This window comes from Manihot esculenta, chromosome 5 (genome assembly GCF_001659605.2).
Source record: "Manihot esculenta cultivar AM560-2 chromosome 5, M.esculenta_v8, whole genome shotgun sequence".
NCBI classification, from domain to species: domain Eukaryota; kingdom Viridiplantae; phylum Streptophyta; class Magnoliopsida; order Malpighiales; family Euphorbiaceae; genus Manihot; species Manihot esculenta.
In genome coordinates, this window is record NC_035165.2 from 3,810,396 (window position 1) to 3,829,933 (window position 19,538).

Consider the following 19,538-nt stretch of genomic DNA (forward strand, 5'->3'; position numbering starts at 1 on the left):
AAGAATATATAACTCACAAAACAGGAGGAATAAAGCTGCTAAGGAGATTGTATATTATTCAATGAAATGACTGCCTATTTATAGGCTTACAAAAGACATGTTGCACCAACATTTTATTGAGTCATAGGAACGTAGCAAAACAGATTTACTATCAACTAAAGAATCGGTAACAGCAAAACGATTAGGTAACTAAAGCTAGCTAATAATTCGGTAGACTACTAAGCCATTAGCTAACAAATAAATAAAAAGAAGATGGTAATAAGCTTGGTCAACGAATGACCATGTGTTGGTGGCTGTTTTTGATATCTTCAATAATTTCTTCCATCAGATCTTTGAAAATGGCTTCCCCAATCTCAGTGATGATAGTTTCACTATCATATCGAAGGTCCATCCATGTTCCAGTTTTAGCCATATCTTTCTCGACTATCAGCTCTTTTGTACAGGGCAGTGGCAATGGGAGGAGATACCGATACACTCCTTCCCATATCTCGTGAATAGGATTTTTCATGTCTGGAGCAGGCCGGACAGTAGGTTTTGCGAATGATAACCCAAGGGGGCAACCAAAATTCTTCCCATATACGTCCTTGAGAACCTCATCAACACAATCAAAGAGAAGTTTCTTGTCATAGCAAAATTGGTTCGGAAAGAACTCTACCTCCTCTGTGAAAAGTGGCTCAAGAACAGATACAGGACTTGGCCGCTCTGATACTTCTACAACACCTTCTAGATTGTTATCGTTCTTGGTGATTGGAGAGGTGGATGGGGATGTTAATGCAGAAAGTGGAAGTTGGTTTTCTTCATTTAAATCCTGGACAAGGAACAATAAAGTTTTTAGACTTAAAATGTTACAGATGAAGGAGGAAGAATTAGTAGGTAGCCAAGGACACAGAAATCAGCAAGAAAATTTACATGTTTTGAGCAGCGAGAAAATGTTTTTCCATCACAAGCTTCAGATACGTCACCATTTTGGTCATCTCCAGTCCTAGAAGAGTTGATTGGTTCAGAAAGAGTATCCGAGATATTGCAGTCTTCTTGTACTCCAATTTCAGCTGATTTTACAATATCCACATCACCTGCATAATTTATGGACGATGAAATATTAAGGAAAAATGCAGGAGAAAATAATTTATCCACCCATATATTGCCATAGGCAAGTGAGAAGGTAATACCTCCTGAAGTATCTCCAATAGTGCACAATATTTTATCAACTTCATTATCCTGGGCAAGTTCACAAGGAGAACTTGAATTTGGGTTTGCAGATGTTACTGCTTGACTATAAGCAGGGTCATTAGAAACACACAAGTCAGTTTCTGAGTTTAGTGTCATTCGACCACGATGGCCACCATTACTTTCATGTTTCTGAAACTCGTTATTGTTAGAAAACCTCATCTGTGCAGTAACAAAGCCTTGCCCCCACTCTCTTCCAGGAGAGCCAGTAGGAGAAAAGTTGTACTCAGGAAAGGAGATCTTGGCCTCCACGTAAATGTTAGCCATTCTATTCTTGGGGTAAGCAGCAGTTTCCCGCTCCAAATCTATTTCACATTCTTTCAACATGTCAGTATCTCCAATAGTGCACAAGATTTTATCAACTTCATTATCCTGGGCAAGTTCACAAGGAGAACTTGAATTTGGGTTTGCAGATGTTACTGCTTGACTATAAGCAGGGTCATTAGAAACACACAAGTCAGTTTCTGAGTTTAGTGTCATTCGACCGCGATGGCCACCATTACTTTCATGTTTCTGAAACTCGTTATTGCTAGAAAACCTCATCTGTGCAGTAACAAGGCCTTGCCCCCACTCTCTTCCAGGACTGCCAGTAGGAGAAAAGTTGTACTCAGGAAAGGAGAGAATCCTCCCAAGAGATTTTGGAACCTGTCCACTCGAAAAATTCTGAACCCCTGTGCCACTGGTAAGCATATCAGAGAGATGCTTCTTGACCTCCACGTAAATGTTAGCCATTCTATTCTTGGGGTAAGCAGCAGTTTCCCGCTCCAAATCTATTTCACATTCTTTCAACATGTCAGTCTTCTCTTCCTTTCTGACAGCAGATGGAGGCCTGGCAATCTTTTCATTAAAGAAGTGGTCCTTACCAAGAGAATTTCTTCCATTATTCTCTCTATATTTTTTGTCACTATCACCCCTTGCTCGATACTTATTAGCAAATCTCTTTGAAGCACCATCAGGAGCGATCTCTTGCTGCTCTTTGCCTATAGCTTGTTTTAATCTTCTTTTAATTTCAGTGAGAAAAAAGCAGCAACCAACTCCATTTGTCCCTTTGTTTCTTATGATACTCTGAGATTCAGGTGATGACCCAAGGGTTTTTTCCGTTCCAGTTTTTTCCACACCTCTGTTTGTTCTTTTGCAGTTTTTCCTTTTATTGCCTCCATATTCTGAATTAGACTGTTTTGGTTCCGCACTGTCCATCTGCTTCTTTAAGCCTTCCTCACAAAACATCTCTTCTTCCATTAGTTTCTTCACACTAGGTTTACCATCATCAACTGCTATTGTTATGCTCTCTTCACCCCCCTGATATTTTTGCAAAGAAGTAAATATTAAGTAATCTACAAAGAGAGAGCAGCCTACAAAATTTCACAGGCTTTCACTACAATTATACATCCCTTCATCAAAAGGAAAATTATCACAAGAAAAATTGTGCAAGAGAGATTCAGTTGTGGATGCAAAAGTTGACAAACTTACAATAATTCCTTGATGATTTTCATCAAGATTGGTCAGCAAGGCAGACTTATTCATTGCATTCACAGTAGCTGCAGAAGAACAACACAGTTCAACAGTTATGGAAAAGTTTTGCAAACTTAAAGTGAATAATAAAAATTTATCTGTTAGAAATTCTGAGGATATAGCTAACATGTTAACTATAATACTGTGGTTCAATAATAAGTACAAAATCATTAACAGGTTATTTCTACACTGCATGTGTGTGTGTCCACCTATATGCTGACAAATGTCAAACAATTGTTTAGATTATGGATGTAGAAGAGAGTTTCTCACCAACAGCACGCTTGGGCCCATGTCTCCTATCTGAAAGCAGCGTTTGAGTTGATCGACAATGGCGGAAGTCAAACATACTAACTAAACCCACATACTAACTAAACCCCACATACACCCAGATTGGTCTCTTTCCTGTCGCACAGGGCGTCTCTGAGATTTCTTTGCCATGATGAATGTTTGATACTTGCTATGATACCATGTAAAAATATAATATTTTATTGTTATATTTCATAATAAAGATTACAAGCTATTTATCTAAACAGGAAGGAAAATAGAAAAATCAAATCTATACTTATACAATCCCTAAGATTAAACAACTTAACTCATCTATAAATATTTGCTTCTTATATTAATATATTTATTTCCTATAATCTATAACATCAATCAACCATCTATCAATATTTACTTCCTATATTAATATATTTACTTCCTATAATCTATAACATCAATCAACCATCTATCAATATTCACATCTGTTTTTAATTTATAATTTTAAATTAGTTTAGTAATGAAATAAAATATTTTACTTTTAAATTTAAAATTATAAAATAGAACTTTTGAAATCTAAATTTCAAAATATAAAACAAAACACGAGATTTAAGGTAAATCTTTCATCTTACTCTCCTTCAACGCACGCCATATATTGCCATTCATGAATTGTCGGTTAAAACATTCACATCATATTTACAAAAATAATTATAGTTATATCTAAATAATTTACTTAATCTTAATATTTTTAAAATTCAATAAAAATATTTTTAAAATTCAATAAATATATTTTTAAAATCAATATTAATTTCAACTTTTTAATTTTAATATTCTAAGATGTAGAGAATAGAATTTTACGTGTATATAAGTTTAGATTGAAAGAAAAATGTTTTCCTCTTTTTATTTTTTTGACGTCTAACGATTTTTCTGTTGTAGGACTGTCTGTCTTTATCACGTAGGTCCGTACATCTAAAAGTGTGAGAGCCCTCTCCATGCCAAACGATCATTTAATTTCCCCGACGCATATGCAAACAGGACTACGAAGTGACTGGACTTATTATCTTTCTTTATGTCTCATCACCGAACTGAATTTCTTCTCATAAGATTTGGGCTCCCGGACGACCAGACTTGGCGCGTCTGGGCCAAAGCTTAAAATGTTAGCCTGGTCAATTAAAGAAGGTTCTATGACCTTTTGGATTTTTTAATCCGGCCTTATCCAGATTGGTTAGACCCGCGATCATCAAATCTTAATATATTTCATTAATTAGATTTTTAAATACTCAAATTACATTATTAAGAAGATTAATTTTTATTCTTTTATTTTAAAATACAATTGCTAAAATATATAAGAATATTTTCTTTATTGTAAATGTTAATAGTAAATAAATAGAGAGTTGAAGCATGTAATGAAATTAAAATGATGTATTTTAATAAATTTTAAAATATAAATTAAAAATTATAATGATAATATCTAAAAATTTACACATAATTAAAGATAAGTTTTTTAAATAAAAAAATTTAAACATTTACCACTTTTATATCATAATCTTAAAATCTTGAAGGATAAATAAATCATTTTATATATAATATTTTATTTTATTTTATATTAATAATATAAAATATAATTTTTTTATATATAAAAATATATGGATATAGATCTTCAATAAAATATTTTAATATATAATATTTATATGAAATATTTTATATAGTGAAAATTTTATTTATAATAAATATTTATTTAATATTATAAATAATAAATATAAAATAGAGATATTTTTAATATAAAATTTAAATTAAAGGATTATATATTTATTAATATAAAACTTTAAAAATTATATTATCATTTGCCACTAGTTTTTTTAAATTCAAATTAATTTTTTTAATTATAATAATGATAAATTTAAAAAATTTATTTTATTATTTAAAATTTAAAATTTTGAATATAAATATGAATTAATATAAATATTTAAATTTTTTTACTCAATAGCACTTTTGAGAAATAATTTTATATGATACTATAGGTGAATTAAAATTTTTTTTATTAAAATTAATTAAGATAAGTGTTAAAATTGAAGTAAATGTGAAAAAATGATTTTATTATTTAAAATTTTAAAATTTAAATTTAAATTTTTTATCTAATAAGTATTAAAATACATTCACATTATTGTTTTATTTGGAATGAAATTCGAAAATGACCTAACTATGACGTTAGCTTTAAATGAATTTATTAATAATAATAATAATAATAATTTTTCAAATATACTACTTGGCATGAAAAAAGAAAAAAAAAACACGCAATAGCTTTAAATGAATTTATTAATAATAATATAAATTAAAAACAGTAATTAAATTTATATATAAATTAAACTATATAAAAAGCTATTGTTAAAACAGTAGCTCCTATTGAGAACTTGTTCCAATTCAGCCCTTAATAGAATAACTTGTTGTAAGTTCAGTCTCTCTCTCTTGCACATCTATCAATATTTACTTCCTATATTAATATATTTACTTCCTATAATCTATAACATCAATCAACCATCTATCAATATTTACTTCCTATATTAATATATTTACTTCTTATATTAATATATTTATTTCCTATAATCTATAGTATCAATCAACCATCTATAAATATTTATTTTCTATATTAATATATTTACTTCCTATATTAATATATTTACTTTCTATAATCTATAACATCAATCAACCATCTATCAATATTTACTTCCTATATTATTATATTTACTTTCTATAATCTATAACATCAATCAACAAATTTTTATTCTGTATGCTCACAATCAAATTGAGAATAGTCAATTGATGGAGATTTAACTCAAATCACTAATGCCTCTCAAAGGAAGATCCAGTGCGTGCCAGTGGCTCTAGAGTCTCAACTAAGAGTGCGCAGTATTCGCTTCAAATCGAAAAAATTGATCGAACCGAATTAATTGGAAAATTCGATTCGATTTTTTATTCATTTCGGTTCGGTTCGATTTTTAATTTTAAAAATTTCAGTTTTTTTAGCTTGATTCAATTTTGATCAGAAAAAATCAAAAAAATCAAACCGAATCGATTAGTGATAATAATATGTTTTTTTCAATAATATAGAGAAACTAAATCATATTAATATTAAAATATTTTAATTAAATTTTAAAATATTAAAAATAAAGTTTAAAAAATAAAAAATTTATTAAAAATCAAAATCGATCAAACCGAATCGAATCGAACCAAATCGAATCGAACCGAATCAGACCGATTCGGTTCGGTTCGGTTTCTGATCAAAATCGATTCGGTTCGGTTTTCATAAATATTAAAATTTCGATTTATTCAGTTCGCTTTGGTTTAATTTTAAACCGAACCGATCGAATGCGTTGTGTAAATTCCATAAAAGGAATAGGTAAATGGCTATGTGATTTTATCTGTATAATAATTCAGAATGGAGATTTTTTTTTTTTTTTCAGTAAATATGGAAGCAAGAGCCAAGAGTTGGAGATATTCTTCAAGGAGTTGATTTGCACACTAATTACTATGAAAGAGCTTGAGATGTCCGTACAAATATTAGCATGGTATACATTAATTAATTTATACCCATTTGCTAAAAATAATTAATACTCCATTTTATCTTTATGGAGGATATTTCTTTAAAGAAAATGACATATTTATTACTATAAGTCAGAAGCAAGAATTGTAATAATATAATTGGAATTGAGTAAAATCCCACACATAAAAACCTGAATTGAATTGAACAGTTCTAACAAGATGACGAGTCGTAAAATTCACAGTATTCCTAATAAATTCAATTCGCATATTCTGTAAAATTGACAACACATACTCATAATTTCTACAAACTTCTAAAAATATTGAACTTTCAAAATTTAAAAAGTTTAACTGGTCAATTGTAATTAGTGTATCGGTGGATATCTACAAAAATTATCTCATTTGAAATTTTGATTTATTTAATAAATTTAATAATTTAATTAATTTAATTTTAATTAAAATTTTTATTAAATTATTCAAATTCTTTACACATCTTATAGAGGATACCTGATTCAATTTATTTTTAATTAAACATCACATTAAATTTCTAAAAAAATATCATATTAAATTAATTTTATTGAGAATTTTTAAATAACTAGTGTATCGATATATATTACCTCATTCGAAAATTTAATTTATTTAATAAATTTAATAATTTAATTTATTTAATTTTAATTAAAATTTCTATTGAATTATTCAAATTTGTTACGCATCTTAAATTTTTTATTTTACAAAAAAAGTATAAATAATATTATATAATTATATTTAATTATTTATTTATATAAATAACTCTAGATTATGGGTATTCAAATATACAAAATTCAAATTTGACATTGGTATTTTTCATAAGATATGAACCATCACAATTCCATTATTCAATATTTAATCTCCTTTTTCTTTATGTTTTTTTTCAAATTTTTTCAATAATTTTCATATTTGAATTGTCTTATAATAAATATAGATATATGTATATATTCAAACATGTTCTTATTAGTAATAATTAATTTTGTCTCTTTATTAGGACAGTAGTATAGTACAAGCTGAAGATATTCTTTTTTAGGTTTCTTTAAAGATATAATTTATTAATTAAATAACAAAAAATCAATAAAAAAAAAAGCCTAGACCTTAAGCCTATTGAAAACCCAATCAAACTGAAAATAGAAAGCTCTTAACACAAAAACAATAAACTCATAGTCTAAAAGTATATAGCATTCGATTTAAATTTAAAAGATTGATGAATCGAATTAATTTAAAAAATTTAATTTTATTTTTATTTTTAAAAATTTTAATTATTTTATTTTATTTTAAATAAAATTAAATCGATTAGTGAATAATAGTATTTTATTTTTTATAATATAAAAAGTTTAGACAATAATTAAAATTGAGAATATTAAAAATAAAAATAAAACGTAAAAAATAAAAAATTTATTAAAAGATTTAATTAATTAAACCGAATCAAATATTTAGAATTCGAATATTTAATTAATTAAAAAATTTATTAAAAAATTTAATTAATTAAAAAAATTTATTAAAAAATTTATTAAAAAATTTAACTCTTTAATATTCAGAATTCGAATTTAAAACTTCTGAATAAAGAATAAGGGTGCTATTCCACCATGCTCAGAATTTGAATTGCGAAACTTCTGGATAAAGAAGAAGGCCGCGGTTCCATCTTATCCTTTAGAATTTTCAGAGATAGAATTTAATAAAAAAACAAACTACACTGACTTAAAAAATGTCAAATCCTAAGTTTATTTTAGTTTATTTAAGTTATTAAATTTATCAAAAAAAGGCCATGTTAATTGTTATTCATTACAATCGCAAACTTTATATAATATTTTATTCAAATTATAATATAAATCACTATAAAATATAAATTAAAAACAGTAATTAAATTTATATATAAATTAAACTATATAAAAAGTTATTGTTAAAACAGTAGCTCCTATTGAGAACTTGTTCCATTTCAGCCCTTAGTAGAATGACTTGTTGTAAGTTCAGTCTCTCTCTCTTGAAGGAAATATATATATATATATAGAAGTTGTTTAGTTTATAACACATCGATCAATTTTTTCAGAATGTACAAGCTCCGCTGCTGATGTTTTATTAGCTCATGTCTGCCCATTCTTTTTCAGGGCTTACTTCTGGTTTTTTATACACTATTTGATTAAGCAGGCCCTTGTCTCTGCAGCACTGAATAGCTCCACCAAACATATCTTCAATACCAAACCCAAACTTGAACCCCAAGTCCATGAGTTTCATTGATGAGAGATTACATAGTCTAGACTCTTCAATCTCCTTCAATTGACTGCAAATCCCAATTAATCGTTAAATCTTTTAAAATTGAAGAGAACAAAAATACAGAATCAACGCAAGACTACTCACTTCATGGCCGGCAGTTGAAATTCCTGCAGTTTTGCAGATAGAAATTGGACCAGTGCAGGAGTGGTCATTTGAAGATAGGAACAAATGTACCTCCCTTTTGCATTAGGATCTTCAAGAAGAAATATATGAGCACTGGCCGCATCATCGATGTGCACCAAGTAGAAATTATTAAAATCCTCATACTTTAGATTCCCTATACAATAAAACAAACTTGTCACATATTTTTATGCTAAATTTGGTGCAATTAAGAAAGAAATAAGAACTCATTGATTTTTTTTTTCTTTTTGGCTTACCAAAGATCACAGCGAGAGCCAAGTAGACGGAGCTGGGTATATAAGGACAAATGAAGGGTCCAACAACCAAAGGCAGAACTATAGTGACAAGATCCAAGCCATGTTTTGCTGCGAAATCCAGGGCCATTTTTTCTGTAACAGTCTTGGAAACTAAATACGAAGTGCTCACAGATTTGTTTCTTCTGCAAATATCAAGATCGCTCCATGTGTTTTCATCCGTTACACTTAGACCCTTGTCATTAAACATTACTGAGGCTGCAGTTGAAGTGTAAACAACTCTTTTCACTGTCTTTGATTCCAAGCATGTCCTTAATATCCCTAGCAATCCATCCACGGCTATTTTGGTCACACTTTCTTCAGGTTCTTTTCCATAATGATCCATTGGGTGAGCCACATGGAAGACTCCAATACAACCTTCAATGGGTGCTTGAAAACTCTCTGGCTGGCTGAGATCTGCGTTGAAAATTTTTAACCTCTCTGCTGCTCCTGGAAGGCTGGTGATGTAGCTGATGTCTTTCTTGTTTTCTTCTGTCATCGCAATCCCAAACAAAAATATATTATTTGCAGGAAGCGGAAGGCCCAAAAGCAATCTTGTTATAAGAAGGAAAAAAAAAAAGACAAACCTGAGTCGGATCTAACAGTAGCTCTGACGAAGTAACCACGCTGGAGAAGCCTCATCACAAGCCATGAAGCTACATAGCCCGTTCCACCAGTAACACAAACTGTGCCGTTCTCCTTTGCCATCTCTCCTCCCCTATCTGCTGAGTTGACGATGGGCCGACGGCGAGCTAGCCAGCTCTTAAAAATGCCAAACGAGGATAAAATTCTTATAAAAAAGTGGCACTACATGAGCACGTTTATAGGTGCTAATTGTTTATTATTAAAAAACTAATAATGGGTGCATAGCATCATAACGTGAGAGACCTCATGGAAATTTAATGAGCAAGTCATTTCCACCAATTGCACAACTGTACAGAAATCCGCCATCGGGTGTGCTAATCCCGCAGGTCAAGGCTTAAGGCTCGTATTATTAATATAAATCATGGGTTTTGAGATCGTTTATGTTATTATCATTTCGTCTTGTTTGCTAAATTTGGGTAGTTATAAGGTCCATATCCATTTCGTGTACGTCACCGTTTGCATTCGTTTAATAAATGCCAAGTGTTACGCACCTGCATCAGCAGCAGCTGGAATCCAGAAACAACAAAAGAATGCCGTTGTACATAGGATTTAAATAAGATAATATTAATATGATTAGGCTTTCTTGCTTCTTTTCTTCTCAATTTTTCATCCTACAATGGGAGCATAAAGATACATATATATCAATTAAACATTTTTATTGAGAAAAATAACTATTTAGAATTTTGAATTAATTTATTGATTTAAAAAATTTATTAAAATATTTATGAGATATTAAAAATTTATTATTTTATTAATTTTATATATTAAATATCGTACTATTTAGTCTTTAAAATATAAATAAAATTTTTTAGTTAATTTTTTAAATTTATAAAATTTAAACTAATTAATTGCTCATTATAGATTTTTTTCAATATTTAATAATTAAATTTAATAAAAATATTAATTAGTAAATTTTTTAATAATTTAAAAAAATATTTTAATGTGTTTCAAAATTAATTAAAAAACTAACTAATAAATTTAGTTTGTAAAATACTAAATAATACTTTTATTATTATTATTATTTGATTTTTTCAACAATATTTTCAGCTACCAAGAGCAGCTTGACATAATAATAATAAATAATCTTTATTGTTGCATATTAATATTGTGGCCCCGAAAATCATGGAATTATAAATAGACGTTTCTGTTTGGAATTGAGTTGAGGTTAATATATTAAGAAAATGTTTTAAAGTTAAATTAATATTTTGTCCATTCTATATAGATTGACATATTTTCATATCAAATTATAAATATTTTTTAAAAATAATTCTTATTTAATTCATTAATTTCACTGAGAGACCATTTTCAATACACATTAAAAAATTTATTAATTTTAAGAATAATTTAATAATTAAACAATATAATTAAAAGGTATACAAGAAATTAATGTACAACAAACTTATTAGTTTTAGTTATATTAATTTTTTATTTACGTGAAAATAACCAAAAGCATATATAAATTTGTGGGTGATAAATTGAGTATTTCAAATAAAATTAAGATTTATTTAATTAATTTTAGAATAACGAAATGCTATCTGCAAAAATGACTGTCAAATTCTCTTTAATTATCCAGTTAGTTAAAGAATATTTATTATATTAATTATTAGTATGATAAATACTTTTCAAATATTATGAAGTTAGTTTTTTTTTTTTTTGTCACAAGAGGAGTCCAACCAGATATAAAGAGCTCAACTCAAAACATAATCCTAACTAGAGCCAATCCGATCGAGACCCAGAAAATAAATCAGAAAGCAACAAGCCAGCGCCGCTTCATCGACCTCCCACACTAGGAAGGGAACCAAATATGATGCTGGAGAAGAACCTGAACAACCTCAAATAATTTTCGTCCATCCAACAATACCATAAACATCAGGCTGGGAAGCAAAATACCCAAAGATCAAAGATCGTAACACGGAAGCATAAGCACAAAGATGGTAAAAAAGAAAAAAGAAGCTCTTGTAACTAATAAAGTCCAGAACCAGCAAGTAACACCAACAAACCTATAGCACCATGAAGACCAAGGCCATGGCAAAGGCAACAAAAGGAGGGAGGGGGAAGAGCTCAGGCCTTCACTGTGGCATTTAGAGACTGGGATTCCAAGACCGAGTGGATCTGTAAATGTCTTTGAGACTTTTCTTTGAGACGCTTTGTAACAACTTAAAAATCGAACCGCTATTAATGTTAAAGATTCAAATCTATTTAGAATTGTCAGATGACATAACAAAATTACTATATATTTTGTTACATATACATATTGTTACATTTCATATAATCTCATATGATCACCCAAACAAATAAAATATTTTTATTTCATTAACCACAAGTCAGATATACATGCATCATAATTAAAAAATATAAAATTCATACTGAATTCTCATAATATGCCCTCATAAAATATTCTAGTACGATCAACCTTACATACTTCAAATTTGATTCAAACATGACTTATACTTTAAAATTTTTAGTATTTTTAACCCCTCAATTTTAATTTAATCTTTTATATATAATTTAATCTCCTACCTTTCTATGAAAAGTTATTTTAATCTCTTAATTTTAATTTTATTCTATTTAATTTTTTAATTTTTAAATAGTAAAATAACGGACGGCCTACTATTAATATGTGATAATTATACACTACCATATTATAAAAATTAAATTATTTAATAATTAAAAGTTAAAAGTGTAATATATATATATTTTTTATTTTATAGGTATTAAATTATTTAAAATTTAAAAATTAAATAAGTAAATAAAATAAAATTAAAATTAAAGGAATAATATAATTTGGACAAATTATATATTCAACAACAAAAAAAAAGATGTTGCTCCCCTGCGATATGATGGCTGGAGAAAATGCAGACTCAAAAAGCTTGATATTTTCTTATTCCCCCAAAATTTATGTTGTCCTTTTATTAGAAAGAAAAAATAAAATAATGTCTGACATTTTCTTGGTAAATTTTTATCTTTTTGACAACACATTAGTTTTATATTTTTATTTTCGTTTTGCATTTTTTTTTCATCATTCTACTCAATAACCCCGTAATTTGCTTCCAATTTAATTTTAATCATGCAAATGCCAGTTGCTGAAGTGTAACGGATGGACTCCAGCTATGGGTTTTTTTTTTTAGAATGTTCACAGCATTTTGTAAGATTCATTAAAGGACAATAACGAAAAATGGAGATTGAGAAATTCAATTCTTGACAACGATGTTCAGAAAATATCTCAGTCATTTAAACTAGACAGCTTTGATGCTATGGGTCTCTAACAGTTAGGAGAAAGCCCAGTCAGCCAACCAGTCTGCTCAATGGTCAAACAAGTCCCAAGACTATTGAAATGTAAATGCAGTCTCACAACGCCCAGTCAGCCAACCAGTCTGCTCCATGGTCAAACAAGTCCCAAGACTGCATTGAAATGTAAATGCAGTCTCACAAGATCCAGCCCATGCTCTTCAATAAATTCTATAGAGCAACTCTTTCTGTCGTTGTCTTGTCAACCTTGAATGGCTTCGTTGAAGCTATATGCTTTCTCAAGACCAGTACGTACGATGATTACAACCTTGAATTGCTCAGGAATTTAAAGATTATCTTCACTTCCTATAATCCCATCGACTGAATATATTTGCAAGATATATAGGCTTTCTTTCACACTTCAATTTTAATTTGTAATTAATAGACAGCAAACGTCTAGCTAGATCTCCTTAATTACTTGTGTTGTCAGAGGAGCTCATATTTTTTTTTTTAATATCTTTTTCTTCTAACAAGACTCGGTGAATAGGTGCAATGCTTCTCCTCTGGTGGGACCTCAGGGACCAGATTATCCTATAAGACGCAATACTAGTCCTAGGATTTCTGCCCGTTAGGCTTTAGGGTCTCTTGTTGTTCTCATGGATTAGGTACAAGGCGTTAGGTTTTATTGTAATTTCGGCCCTCTAAAGCGTTATTTTAAAATATTTTGTAAAATTAAACTTAATATTTCTATTAAAAATTATTAATCAATTTATTTTAATTTTCTTTAGGAAAATTAAAATAATACAAATATTTAAAGTATAAAATTAAATATAATATATAATAAAAATTATAAATACCATGGGGATGTTCGGGAGAGATCCAATAGAAGGTTAGATTAGAGTATGTGTGTGTCCATCTAGCCTGAATGACTCATATCCCTTTCTTTCTTTTTTTTTTTATTCTTTAGTGACGTGTAACTACCATTGTATTACAGTATAACATATCATTCTCACGTATGGTCATACGTTTTGACATACTGCTTATTTTCCTTTCGTTAGGCGGTCATTTAAGTCTCTCTGATGTCTGTGTTGATATGATCCTGGATGTGTAAGGGTCTTTTGCTCTACTAACCTATCAAATCAGTTGAGCTGGATCCCTCTAAGTTGCTGTAACAGCCCGCTTACCAGACCATCACCGGCACTAGGATCCAGATCGGCTTAAGGCCGCCGGGACCCGTAGTAAGCCTACTGTCAACTCTGTGTACCTGATAACTCCCATACATGATCAGACTTAAGCTTAAAACTGTTATTTACCCTTTTTTTTTTTTTCTCTGCTTGACTATCTTTTCTTTCTGTATAACTTCCACTAAGCCTGGACTATGCATGCTCTGTCTGTATGCACTCGAAGAGTGATACCTGCTATGGTACCATACAGTGACTACAGAGATAGAAAGACTACCATGCACCAAGCTTAGCTCATCATCATCACAACATTATCTCAATCATATATAACATAAAAGGATCATGTGCAAAGGGATACCAAGCACTAGGGCCAAGCACAATTCTATAACTCACTATATAACTTACTATTACATCATGTCTATACATTACATAAACTTTGTACTGTACATCATTATCATGTCCACTATTCTATACTAGTACATATGCCTTTTACCCTTGCTATCTCTTTCTCTTTCTCTTCTCTGAGGCCCTGAAAAATGGGGTTAGGGAGAGGGATGAGCTGCTAAAGCCCAGTGAGCGGAATCTATAAAAAAAATCACATTTAAAACATGCTATCATATGATGCATCACTGCACAAACATTTCACATCTCGGATTGGACATGATCCCAAAACTCCCTCTGTCAGTGCCCGGCCCCCAAAGGAGCTCACACAGGTCTTTCACTAACTACTCATGGTGCCCGACCCTATAAGGGCTCTCACAGGACTCATCCAAGGTAAATGCCCGGCCCCCAAAGGAGCTCACACAGGACATACAATAATGACAGACTTATGGGCTATTGAGATCGCCTCGGTCCCATCCACATATACAAGTAATAATGCAATGCATCAACTTGGTGAATACTAATGCAAAGCATCCTATATAAACATGGCATTAATGATGCATGACTCATGCTAAAACAGTTCTTAACTTTTAAAATAAAGTTCTGTTCCACTCACCTCTGTCAAGTGCTAAGCAGTCTCTGTAACTCTAACTCTGTGGGCCTCCTTGGTCTCTCGGGTCCGTACCTACACAGGTGGACTCAAATGAGGACCAAACTTACTTAAACATAACTCCTACTATCTCCCCAAAACCCCTCTAAAACATCATAGGCATGCATGGAAAAATGGGCAAAAGAAGGCTGGACTGGGCACTTTCGGCGGCTGGTTCGGCGGCCGAAACCTCCCTCCAGAGACGAAACTCATGCATGTTCGGCGGCACCTTCGGCGGCCAAAAGTCTCGTCCAGAGACGAAACTCATGCACTTTCGGCGGCCGAACTCCCTCTTTCGGCGGCCGAAAGCCCCTTTCTCACCCAAAAGCCTAGCTTTCGGGGGCAAGGTTTGGCAGCCGAAACTGCCTCCACAAAGGGTTCGGCGGCCGAACCTTGCTTCGGCGGTCGAACCTGGATTCTCCAAAAAGGCAGAATCCAAGCACAACTCATGCTCTCAGCCTCCTCATCCTATCAAACACCCATAACATGCATACCAACACTTCTCAACTAACATATAACATATCGCATGCATATAGAGGCCTCAAAACTAGTTCAAGCCCCAAAAACAACAACAAAACTCCTAGAAACTCATATGAGCCACATATGCTCAAACTCATGCTTATACCCCCACTCATGCCATAAAACTCTCTAAAAACGCTTAAAACATACTTTAAACATAAAGGGAGGTGCGGATCCATGCTTACCTCTGGAAGAACTAGAGGATTGATGATCCAAGCTTGGAGATGGGGAAAAACTCAATCAAACTCTCCAAGTGCTCAACTTTGCTTCCTTTTGCTCAAATCTCTAAAACAAAGCTCAAATCAAGTTAAAACATGCAGGATTTGAGGAAAACATGAGAAATCACACCAAGGAGAGCTTGAACCTACCTTTGACCCAAAAACAGAGTGTTTAACACTCAAGTCTCGGGCAAAGGGGCTTTTGTAGTGACCAACCGACCCTTCCTTCGGCGGCCTAACGTGCATGCCAAACCATGCAACTTTCGGCGGCCGAACTTCACCTTCGGCGGCCGAACCTGGCTTTTGTCCCCTTGGCCTTTTCATTTCCAAACTCACTTTTCTTAACTCAAAACATGCAAACATGATAAAAACACTTAAAAAACAACATCTTAAAAACCTTTCTTATACCCTTAGGGCAAGCTCCGACATCCTCGAATCCCGACTTCCAACGGAAAATCCGCCAGAACGTAGGAATTCCGATACCGGGGTCTAGCCGGGTATTACAGTTGGGTTTAAACCCTACTCTATCCGTCTTGTTAAAGCGGGGCCTGAACTACGCTTACATAGGTGGATCAGCGTGTTGGGTTTTCATAGGGCTATAGCCTGGTCTTCTCTCTTGGGCTCAGCTGTGGCCTGGGTATCCGAGACCCAACTGTTATCAAGTGCCCCTTTATCTGCTCATTAATTAATTCATGATTAATGAGGGGGTAAATTTTAAAACTCCAATTATGACTACGCGATTCTAGAAGTGCTTTTGTCAAAACATCTTCTCTCCACCTTTACCCATTTCAAATTCATATTTTTTATTTTGCTCTTAATTCTTCTTCTTGTGCTGCTTCTGCTAACTTGCTCTCCTTCTCCTCTGTAATATCTGCTTTTTCGCTTCTAGGTACGTCTCACTCTTTTCATGGCTTCCGTTAGAATTCCTGATGTCATGGGTTTGGTATCCTCTATTATCCCTGTAATACCCGGCTAGACTCCGGTATCAGAATTCCTACCGTCCGGTGGAATCTCGGATGTCGAAAACTTCTGGAAAGGTAAAATCATGTTTTATGAAATGATTTAATGTATTTTATGATTTTAAGCAAAAAGGAAATTGAGTTTTTAATGAAAATAGCCTTGGAGGAAGATTCAGGTTCGGCCGCCGAACGTGCATGCGCTTCGGGAGTGCTTTAGGCCCCCGAAGGCATAAGTGAGGGAAGTCCAGGTTCGGCCGCCGAACCTTATGTTCGGCCGCCGAACATGGCATGCATGCGGAGGCACATTAGACCCCCGAAAGTGGCCTGGCCAACCACCTATAAAGGGGTCCTTTGTCCGAAACGGGCGAGCTTTTCTCTCCATTTTCGGCCAAGGTGAGCTCACCGCCGTCCCTTGTTGATTTTGAGCTACTTCCTTCGAGTTTTCATGATTTCTTATGGATTTTAACTTGGTTTTTGAAGATTTCAAGCTTAGATCGAAGTTGTGAAGCTTGGAGACCTCAGGAACCCATCTTCCCCAAATCTCCAAGTTAGGTCACACACTCTCTCTCGATCTTCAAAAGGTAAGAGTCGATCTTTAGCTCATTATATGTTTTAAACGAGTTTCATGAAGATTTTTTGGAGTAGAAATGCATGTTAGGTTATTTTTGAGTTCATGGGTTTATGTTGAGTTATTGTGCAATGTGGGTTGTTTATGTGTGTTTGATGTGTTGTAGTTGGGGTTTAGGATAGTTTGAAACCCCTAGGAGCTATTGTATGTGTTTATGCATGTTTTGGTTGAGTTGTGAAGTTTGGGAGGCATTTGTGCATGAGTTGAGGCTGAGTTCTGCCTTTGGGAGAACTCAGGTTCGGCAGCCGAAGGGACTTTCGGCCGCTGAACCTGCCTGTGGAGGCCAACTTTTGGTTGCCGAACCCTGCCCCCGAAAGTGGACTTTCAGCTCTGGAAGGGAGTTTCGGCCGCCGAAGGTGTCGCCGAACATGCATGAGTTTCATCTCTGGAGGGAACCTTCGGCCGCCGAAAGTGCCGCCGAAGGTGCATGACTTTCGGCTCTAGAGGGACTTTCGGCCGCCGAACCTGCCGCCGAAAGTGCCCTGTCCAGCCTTCCTATGCATGATTTTTATGATTGTTTTAAGGTGTTTTTGGGGAGTATCTTAGAGTCATATTTATGTATGTTTGGTCCCTCATTTGAGTCCACCTGTGTAGGTTCGGACCCGAGGAACCGAGGACCCAGCAGTGAATCAGTTGCTTCAGTGTCTGTCAGAGCTAGCCAGAGGTGAGTGGAATAACTCTCTATGTTTTCAAAATGAATAATGAAAGTTTAGCATGATTCACACATCATGAATGCCATGAGTTATATAGGGTGCTTGCATTAGAATTCACGAATATGTTGCATTGCATATTATGTTGTTGATGTGGATGAATGTTGAATGATCCATTAGCCCTCACACGTTATGACATGATATTATGATATGGAAGTCCAGGCGTGCCTGCACTACGCCCCTGGCACTATGTAAGAGAAAGTCCGGGCGAACCTGCACTACGCCCTCGACACTATTGGATATGTATGTTATGCTATGGAAGTCCAGGCGTGCCTGCACTACGCCCCTGGCATGATTAGATTGTATGGAGGGTTAAATGGTGACAAGTTCATCCTTGATGTGAATTATTTGTGCTGTGATGCATTTCATGTTATCATATGTTTTGAATACTATGTTTTATTATTCTGCTCACTGGGCTCTAGTAGCTCACCCAACTCCCTTAACCCCAGGTTTGCAGGTACGGGCTAGACCAGGAGGTCAGCTAGAGTAAAGTCATGATTATGTAATAGCTAGTGGTGGACATGATAAATATTGTAATGTAATGTTCAGTTCAGTAATGTAATGAATAGTATTGAATAATTATGTAATGAAATGATGTTATTGAGGATTAGAGTGGTGCTTGACCCTAGTATGTGGTCTATCCCTTTTAATACATGATCTTTCAAATGTAATGGTTTAATGATATTTTATGAAAACCAAACTTAATGTATGAATGAATGTCTCCCATTGGAGCATAGTTGAGGACTCCAATGAGGGGAATGATGGTTATGAGTTGTGCATGCACAGGTTGAGTTTGGTAATCGAATGAGACAAGTTCAAAATTTTATGTATGTGTTGATCATGTTTGGGATTTAATATGTTTACAGGATGAATGTTAGGCTTGCTACGGGTCCTGGCGGCCTTAAGCCGACCCGGATCCTAGCGCCGGTAGCGGTCCGATTTTCGGGTCGTTATAATCCCTTCTTCCCTCTTTAAATTTCTTCTCCAGCGAGTACGCCGATATTACTATTTATAATATTAGGGCTCCCCTTCCTAATGAGAGGGTTGTTCTTTCCAATCCACTTCCAGTGGGTTTAATAGATGCCCAGCAAGGACGTAACTTAGTTTTCTTTGTTAAGCAGCGCGATTTCGGACTGACATTCCCTTTCACCCCTTTCTTCATTGAGGTATTC

General features: G+C 33.0%; 2 protein-coding genes across 3 annotated transcripts; both read right to left on the minus strand.

Annotated features, from left to right (window-relative positions):
- Window positions 1–106: 106 nt before the first annotated feature.
- LOC110614690 lies at window positions 107–2,807 on the minus strand. Its single transcript, XM_021756307.2, has 4 exons — window positions 2,698–2,807; window positions 1,170–2,526; window positions 910–1,073; window positions 107–808 (listed from the first exon to the last, which is right to left on the minus strand). The coding sequence occupies exons 1-4, from the start codon at window positions 2,749–2,751 to the stop codon at window positions 269–271; spliced, it is 2,115 nt and encodes a 704-aa protein (XP_021611999.2). The 5' UTR covers window positions 2,752–2,807; the 3' UTR covers window positions 107–268.
- A 5,600-nt stretch (window positions 2,808–8,407) lies between these two features.
- Window positions 8,408–10,056, minus strand: LOC110615486 (vestitone reductase). 2 transcript variants are annotated; one of them, XM_021757340.2, is made up of 4 exons: window positions 9,836–10,056; window positions 9,213–9,737; window positions 8,920–9,112; window positions 8,408–8,842 (listed from the first exon to the last, which is right to left on the minus strand). In XM_021757340.2, exons 1-4 carry the CDS (start codon window positions 9,954–9,956, stop codon window positions 8,641–8,643), a joined length of 1,041 nt encoding a protein of 346 aa, XP_021613032.1. In that variant the 5' UTR covers window positions 9,957–10,056; the 3' UTR covers window positions 8,408–8,640. The 2 variants fall into 2 exon arrangements, with proteins under 2 accessions (XP_021613032.1, XP_021613031.1); XM_021757339.2 differs by having other exon boundaries at window positions 9,213–9,740; window positions 9,836–10,052.
- Between the last annotated feature and the right edge of the window lie 9,482 nt (window positions 10,057–19,538).

Coding starts and splice junctions, on each gene's coding strand:
- LOC110615486 (XM_021757339.2), bottom strand. CDS start 9,956: ATGGCAAAGGAGAACGGCACAGTTTGTGTTACTGGTGGAACGGGCTAT. Junction 9,741..9,835: donor TACTGTTAGATCCGACTCAG/GTTTGTCTTTTT, acceptor TTGCGATGACAG/AAGAAAACAAGAAAGACATC. Junction 9,113..9,212: donor GGCTCTCGCTGTGATCTTTG/GTAAGCCAAAAA, acceptor TTTATTGTATAG/GGAATCTAAAGTATGAGGAT.
- LOC110614690 (XM_021756307.2), bottom strand. CDS start 2,751: ATGAATAAGTCTGCCTTGCTGACCAATCTTGATGAAAATCATCAAGGA. Junction 1,074..1,169: donor TATTGGAGATACTTCAGGAG/GTATTACCTTCT, acceptor TAAATTATGCAG/GTGATGTGGATATTGTAAAA. Junction 809..909: donor TTTCTCGCTGCTCAAAACAT/GTAAATTTTCTT, acceptor TTCCTTGTCCAG/GATTTAAATGAAGAAAACCA.